Raw genomic sequence first — 8574 nt, 5'->3', positions numbered from 1 at the left:
TTTTTTTTTTTGGTTTTTGAGACAGAGTTTTTTGAGTCTATGTATTTGAGACTGACCTGGAACTCACTGTGTAGCCCAAGTTGGTCTTGAACTCACAGCAATCCTCCTGCCTCAGCCTCTGGAGTGCTGGGATTATAGGCATGTGCCAGAACACCTGGCAATCTTTTTTTTTTGATCACTAACTTTATCTAAGTCTTCCTATCAGAAACTCTCTGTTTCTGTCTGCTGTTCCTCTCTAGTAAGAAGCAGAGTAAATCAAGGAAACAAACTTTCAGTGGTATTAGATAACCATTTGAGGAGTGCCCAGGGTGACCTGAGTACAAAGAACATTGCAGCAAAGGACCAGCATTTGTGGTTTGATTTTGGAGAAATACAACATCTGAAAGAGTTACAGAAGAGACTAGCTGGCTAGAAAAATATGAACAAGAGAATCAGAGAACAAGAAAGATGGTTGTACTCTCTTTATTAGCTTTATAATGAAATCTGATGTTTGGTACAATAAATCCTATATCTTTGTAATTGTTCAAAGCTGTGTTGTCTGTTCTTGGTTCATTGTATTTTAGTATAAATATTAGAGCTTGTGTGTCATTTTCTACATTTCTAGATTGGTTGGAGCTACTGAATATACAGGCCAATTAGGGGATAATATTGAATCTTCTAATTCACAAATATGGAATATCAGGCCATTTATTTATGTCTCTTTAATTTTCTTTTGACAGTGCTTTATAGTTCTTTCTCACTTAATCCTTTAATTTCCTAGTCTAATCTACTGTCTGGGAACTGTAGTATAATAGAAGTGGGTGATAGTATGTATTATTAGTTCATTCCTGAGCTCAGAAGGTAATCTTTCAGCATTTTACCATAAAGAATGATGTTTCCTATAGGTTTCTATAGCTATCCTTTAATAAATTACAGGTATTTACTTAATTTGAAACTGTGCTAAGCTGGGCATGGTGGAGCATGCTTGTAATCCCACTATGTGGGAAGCTGATGCAGAAGGACTGCAAATTCAAGGGTAACCTGAGCAACTTTGCAAGAACCTGCCTCAAAATAGAACACATAAAGGATATAGCTTAGTGAAAGTGTACTTACTTAGTGTATGCAACGCCTGGGCTTAATCCCCCATTCTGGGGATGGGTTGAAGAGGAGAATATGCTGTTTAGTTATTCTTTAGAAAAGAAATATTGACTTTTATTACACTTTTTTTTCTGCAAATATTGAGATGATTATATGGTTTTTCTTCCTTATTCTGTTGAGGTGGTGAGTCACACCAATTGAGTTTCAAGTATTAAATAACCTTGTGCTCCTAAAAGAAGTTCCACTTTGTTGTGATGTATTATCTTCCTTATGTATCATTTTATTCAGTTTGCTGATGGTTAGAACTTTTGCATCTATATTCATGAGAAGGACTGGTTTATAATTTTCCTTTGTTGTAATGTCCCTTTCAGTTTTGGTATTAAGATTTTGTTAGCTTCACAAAAGATTTGGAAAGTGGTTTATGCTTTTCTCAGGCCCACATTCTCCCAGCTTCACGTCCAGCAGAGAGAGTCTGTCTCTCATCAGTCCTCATAAGTGTGTCTGAATTGAGCCTCACTTGTTCTCCCTGACCTGATGTTGGTCATTGTCTGTGGTTTATCATAAATTAAAAATAAAAAAAGAATATGAAACTAAGATTCAGGTTAGGGTCAGAAATACCAAAAGAAACTACACTTAATTGTGGTATATTGATTTTTCTGTGATCTCTGAACAAAACATAAAGAACCAATGATATGTATAAGAAATGATTGTACATTACAGAAGATGACAGACAATTGTCTATAAGAGGATAATCAATATAGATAAGGACAGAAGCTTTAATGGCTGACATTCAGGCAAGGAAGGAACTTTTCCCTTTGTCAGTTCTGGCTCAGCTTTACGAGAGGAGCTTGCTCACTTGCTCCCTGAATACCTGCTTCACCTGTTTGTTCCTCAGGGTGTAGATGAAGGGGTTGAGCACTGGGGTCACCACAGTATTGAGTAATGCCACCACCTTGTTCTGGTCCTCCCCCTGCCCACCCTTTCCCGACCGGATGTACATGAAGATGCAGCTGCCATAGAAGAGAGACACCACAATGATGTGGGAGGAGCAGGTTGAGAAGGCTTTCTGCCTCTCCTTGGCTGAGGGGATGTGTAGGATGGTGTAGAGGATGTGCCCATAGCAAGTGGCCGTGATGGCCAGAGTGCCCAGGAGGCTAATGTTGGCTATAACAAAACCCAGAAGCTCTATCAGTCTTGTATCTGCACATATGAGCTCCAAGAGTGGGAAGTTGTCACAGAAGAAATGGTTAATGATATTGGGGCCACAAAAGGGCTGCTGAAATATGATGAAGCTTGGAACCAAGATGAGGAGTAATCCTGTAACCCATGAACAGAACACCAGCTGGACACACAGCCTTTTGCTCATGATGGTGGCATAACGCAAGGGATTACAGATGGCCACATATCTGTCAAAAGACATCACTGCCAGTAGGAAGAACTCTGTGGTGCCTAGGAAGAAATAGAGGAAGCTTTGTAGGAAGCACCCCACCAGGGAGATGGTCCTGTGTCGCATGAGGGTGTTGGTCAGCATCTTGGGAAAGATGACGGAAGTGAACCAGATCTCCAGGACAGAAAAGTTGCGGAGGAAGTAGTACATGGGGGTGTGGAGGCGCCTGTCCAAGAGTGTGATGACTATGATGAGGAGGTTCCCCAGCAGAGTGAGGAGGTAGGTGAGGAGAAGCCCCAGGAAGATAAGCATCTGCAGCTCACAGGCATCTGAGAGCCCCAGCAAGACAAACTCCATGACTGTGGTGTGGTTCCTCATGGCTCCTCTGACCTCTGCTGCTGACATTTGATTGGAAGAGTTCATCATCAGGAGTTATGAGGATCTGAGGACAACCTGCATTTGCAGGGTAAAAGGTATGAGTATTACGGTTTAGTGTGAAGAAGTCCTTTTCTTCCATCTTGTGGAATACCTGAAGGTAGCATTGTTGTATTTGGTTTCTGACATGTATGTTAGAGGACAAAGTAGTGGTTCCACAAGGCAAAGAACAGAAAATTATCTTCTTACTCTTCTTAACTATACCTCTCTTCCTCAACAAATTCCTTTCCTTGTAGCCATGCAACCTGCTTTCAAAACTACTTTCTTCCAGTATTGGATGTTCATTCATAAGGAGTTCATATTTGAGGGTGTTGCTATTTGAAGATGGCCTGAATCCTTGATGACTTTGACTGGTATTTGGCTTAATAAAAAGAAAAGAGGAAATCTATGAGAGTAAAGCACAGTTTTCATAAATCATAAGAAAAACCCATGTAATGTCTGCATAAATAAAAATTCCTTAATGGTAGTTTGATACTCAAACATCTTAATGATCTGTTCCCAACTGAAGCTTCCAGATTCTTCTCTCCCATGAACCCTGGGCTCTAGATATCACAAAACCTTTACAAGGTTTTCATTCTGTATCCATTTTCATGTCCTTACTTTTGTACATGACGTTTCTTCATTTTGTAAGAGATATACTCTTACAACTTTCTTTTCCTTTAAGTCTTTTTTCAGTAAGTGCTATCTTTTCTTTGGAAACTTCTCTGAGTGAATGAGTTTTTCTTCTGGGTCTCTCTTAATTTTATCACATTTTATTTTGTTTTTATAATTGATTTTTGTTTGTTGCTCAGTGAGTCAACAATTCTTTACTAACCTTTGTGTTTCTTATATCACTTAGAGCAAATTTTCTTAAAATAATCAACTTTAATGTACATTTATTGACTAAGTAAATCACATCAACTCAGATATCTGAGAGATGAATTTGGTAGAAATTAGGAGGAGTTTGAGAACATGTTACTCATGTATTAAATATAGCTAGGGGATAGCAACCTTGTAGAGTCAGCATGCCAAGCCGACTTAAGTGGGTCCATCTGAAGAGAGCATTTGCTCATAAGAAGGTGAAGGTGTCTCCTCACAGTCTCAAAGGAAGACTCCCTATCTTTGAAATGGTTTGGAGTTTGGGTTTGTAAGGAGACAGCGGTCTGGTTGAGTATGTTACAGAGATCCTGGCAGCAAAATATAAAACAAAAACAAAAAAACCAAACCCAAGCAATTCAACATTAGGTCTCTTTAAAAGTCAGCATCTCTGGAAGCTTCCTTCCTTAAGCATTATCAATTGTTACTTTAATTATCAGACAGAGCCATAGCAAGAATTATTTGGGGAATAAGATTGGAATCCAGTGTACATGCTTTGGGGGAAAGAGGTGGTAGGTTAGGTAAGTGATTTTCATAGGAAAAATGAACTGGTAAGCTATATAAACATCTTTCTTTTTAAGTTAGGCTACATTATTCAAAGTTGTTCCACAAAGTTAGTATTAACACTAACATTTGTGTGCAGTCATAAAGCAATACATCATTTATCATCCTCTGAGGATACAACTAGGACTATTCCCCAGGAGTTATGTCTGAGCTCATTGCTTCTCTAGATCCATTAGTGATATGCAAAGGAGGTCTCTGCAGCCAAATCCTTTGGTTCAAAGGTGAGCCCAGGTGGCCCAGAAACTTACCCTACTCTTTCCAGAACAAAAGCAGAATTCAACACAAACCACACACTAGGTAACATCATCAGGAATTAACAGAATGGATAACTGGGTGGGTCACATTGGGAGAAAGATAAAGACAGAGTTATGTGACAAAGAGCTGAATGTGAGCAAGATGGAGGAAGAAAGCTTCAAATTCATACTGGGCAGAGATAAACTCTGAAAGACGTTGTGACCAGTTTAAGTGTCTTGCAGACGGGCCACTGCTCAACTTTCAGTTTTTCCTGTTTCAAACTGGAGGTCACTCTCTGGGAAGTACAAAGGGAAGCTGGTGACTTCATAAATTGCAGGCATTTCTCCCTTTCTCCTACATGCTTGATGAATGAAAGAGAGACTCACTTGGCAGTTGGAGAGCATGGATATGATGCACTATCCACCCCAGACCGTTCACGATTTTAAAGGACAGTTGTGTTGTACCCAGTGGGAAAGTGTGCATAACCTGTCACAGCTGGAACTTCACATGCTTGGAGCAGGTCTAGTACACTTAGAAAGCAGGTGAGTGCTTTCTTATCTATGGAAAAGCATTAAGAATTTCACCCAGACTCCATGTTGTTCAGAGCTTTGGATTTTGCAAGGGGACAGTTGCACAGAATACAGGGTGGGACAACACTGTAACCAGACCGGGCGAAGTTCCTCAGTGAGAACGAGTAACGTAATGGCTCTGATGGACCTAACCCCTGCCGTGTTCTGGCATTGACTTGAAACCAAGTGCATCCTTAATGTGCCAGACTGAATAGTGGAATATACAAACAAGTGCCAGGAAGAAGAGTGTTAGAGAAGCCATTGCTGATTTGTCATCTGAGCTGCCAGGGTAGAGGATGACCGTGAAGATCCAGGCTCAGGTGTGGAGCAGCTGGCTGGGAAGAGTCCCAAGGAGGTCATTCCAAGTGTACTACTCAAAGGATTGTAGATGATAAATGGTTCTTATGGGTGTTTCTTGGGGTTGCAATATTGTCCGTGGGCCCTAGATGCAGATCTCAGCCTGTTGGTATGAGACCTGCACGTCTCATGAATTTGATGGCATTGTCTTAAGAATACCTGTCCTTCCCAAAGCTTCCTCAATGGGCAACTGCATTCCTCACAGTGGAAATGATTTCTTGAACTCTGTCATCATTCAGCTCAAAGGGTCTGACGAGTCAAGTGTTTAAAAAATTTCCCATTCTCAGCAAGCTCATCACAGAGAGAGCCTTGGAAAAGTAATTATCTGGAGCTTTCTGTCTTCGTCCTCCTTTGGCATAATGGGGGGATTCTGACAAAGACATTTTTCATCCTCCAATGGGCCCAGTCTCCACGAGATAGGGTTTCTTCTATGGACAATGGGGCTCTGGGAGACGGTGGGTGAGCTGCTCCTGGAATAAACACATCTCTTTGTGAAGTGACATCAGGGCTGAAGGATTTGGGCTGCAGCTTTGTTTTCTTAAGGGATCTATTCATCTCTGTAGTTTGATGGGGCTTGGAATCCCCAGGGAATTATTATAATGAGCCTCACTCAGCCTCTTTCTAACTCTCTTGGCTGTTGCTACAACTTTGCAAACAAAAGTTTGCGTTGTTTGTTCAGATCAAGAACAGCAGTCACTTTTAGTTAAAGTAATAAATCTAATTATACCTCCCAAATGGGAACTTGTGCCTAAAATAGTCCCATTTTTACAGCAATGTGAAGAAACATTACAAGTAATATAGACCTTTGGCCAGTCCTATCCTGACAACAGGCTCATTGGGGCTGGGAGATAGTAGAAGGTGGAACCCTGAAGGGAAAGAACAAAATGGAAGAAAATGACAAAGTTGGAATTAATTTTTCTACGTATTATTAAATATGTAATGATAAAGTTTGATAATTAACTACATCATCTCACAGGTTTATAATTCTTTTGTAATGAAAACATTCAACATTCTTCTGGCTGTTTTGAAATTTATATTTATTGTTCACTATAGTCGCTATTGTACAAGACAATATTAGAACTTACTTCTACTACCTCTAACTTTGTGCCTGTTGGCCAGCCTCTCTCCACCCATCCCCACCTCTCCTGGCCACTGGTAATTACCATTCTATACTTTTCTAAGGTTACACTTCTATAAGGTCAACTTTAAAAATTTTTTGAAAGGTCTACATTTTATTTTAATATAAAACAAGTAGATGTTAATAAAGAAAATATAAAACACTTTTTTTTTTTTTTGGTACCGGGGATTGAACTCGGGTCCTTGCGCCTGCAAGGCAGGCCACCGAACTGCTGAGCTAAATCCCCAGTCCATAAAACACTTCTATTAAAAAATAAAATTTCATTACAAAATAATTAGAGAGTAACAATGGTAAATACACTGTGTATCATAGTCTTAAAAGAATATATTTTCAGTTACTAATCTATCTCTCACCTCATCTCCTGAGAAAACTATACCTTTTTTGCATAAAACATTTTAATTATTAACAAAGTAGCTGACATGGTATTATTTTGAACAAATTTTTCCTATTTCACAATACCTATTACATATTTTGTTACTTATTTACAAAAAGACATTGCAATATTTACACAGACATGTCCGATTTATTTCATTTAAGAATATGGTCTCAAGGAGTATTCATTTACCTAGAAATGCCTCAGGTTTATCCTTCATGACTGAGTAGTACTCCATCATATATATCTATATATATATAAATCTTTTTTATCCATTCATAGGTTGATGGGTATTTGGGTTGTTTCCAAGATTTAGCTGTTACAAACTGTGCTGCTATAAACACAAGTATGCATATATCACGGTGGTATGATGCTTCTAATTCTTTTGGGAAGATACCAAGAAGGGGAATAGCTGGGTCAAATGGGACCTCTAATCCTAGTTTTTTGAGACATATCCTCACTGATTTCATATCTTTACCAGTCTACACTCCCACCAACAGTTGAAAAGCGTTCCTTTTTCTCCACAGTCCCTAAAGAATTTGTTGTTGGTTGATTTCTTGAAAATAGCCATTCTTTCTGGAGTGAGATGGAATCTCAGCATTGTTTTAATTTGCATCTCTCAAATGACCAGTGATGTGGAACATTTTTTTCATGTATTTATTTGTCTTTGTACCACTTCATCTAAGAAGTATGTGTTCATTTCAGATACCCATTTTTGGAATGGGTCCTTAAAATTGGGGGGTCTGAATTTTTTCAATTCTTTATATTTTCTAGATGTTAGTCCTTTGTCTGAGAAGCATCATGTATTTATTTGTCTTTGTACCACTTCATCTAAGAAGTATGTGTTCATTTCAGATACCCATTTTTGGAATGGGTCCTTAAAATTGGGGGGTCTGAATTTTTTCAATTCTTTATATTTTCTAGATGTTAGTCCTTTGTCTGAGAAGCAACTGGCTAAAAAATTTTGCCACTCTATGGGTTGTCTTTTCACTCTGTTGGTGATTTCTTTTGTTGTGCAAAATTTTTTTTAATAAGATATGATCCCAGTTGTTCATTCTTTTTTTATATTCACTGGAATTTATATTTTTTTATTTTATTTTTTTCTCATTGAGTTTATTGGTACATTTTAGGTATACAGTACAGTTACATTCATTATTGGGATCTTGTACCTTTACATGACAGGTCTTGGTTCTCATTTTTTCCCCTTGTCCCTGCCCTCCCTTCACCCTCTCCTCCCCTCCCCATTTACAAACACTTTATTTCCATTTTTTCATTTTCTCATATTTTTTCTTTTCCATTATTACCTTTTCCCTGCCCTTCCCACTTTCCCTACACCTTTAGCCCTTTTCTTCCTATTTCACATGGTCAGTTATCTCATTAGGATCTTATGTACTATTATAATTTTTTCATACCAGAGAAACTATTCAGTATTTACACATGTGTGGCTTATTTATTTCATTTAGAAGTATATCTTCAATATGTATCCATTTTCCTATGAATGAATCTAATTTCTCATTCTTTATGGCTGAGTAGTATTCCATTTTATAGAAAAACCACATTTTCTTTATCCAGTTTCCAACTGATG

The 8574-nt window shown here is 38.5% G+C and overlaps 1 protein-coding gene across 1 annotated transcript; it reads right to left on the bottom strand.

The window, feature by feature from the left end:
* Nucleotides 1-1912: 1912 nt before the first annotated feature.
* LOC104871790 (olfactory receptor 49) lies at nucleotides 1913-2842 on the bottom strand. Its single transcript, XM_010637875.1, has one exon. The coding sequence runs from the start codon at nucleotides 2840-2842 to the stop codon at nucleotides 1913-1915; it is 930 nt and encodes a 309-aa protein (XP_010636177.1).
* Between the last annotated feature and the right edge of the window lie 5732 nt (nucleotides 2843-8574).

This window comes from Fukomys damarensis, unplaced genomic scaffold, assembly GCF_012274545.1.
Source record: "Fukomys damarensis isolate Sample0158 unplaced genomic scaffold, DMR_v1.0_HiC HiC_scaffold_17, whole genome shotgun sequence".
NCBI lineage: Eukaryota > Metazoa > Chordata > Mammalia > Rodentia > Bathyergidae > Fukomys > Fukomys damarensis.
The sequence above is the reverse complement of the archived record's forward strand: the minus strand, read 5'-3'. Positions and strand labels throughout refer to the sequence as shown.

What these genes read in the sequence shown, in the direction of transcription:
- LOC104871790 (XM_010637875.1), bottom strand. Translation starts at nt 2,842, where the DNA reads ATGAGGAACCACACCACAGTCATGGAGTTTGTCTTGCTGGGGCTCTCA.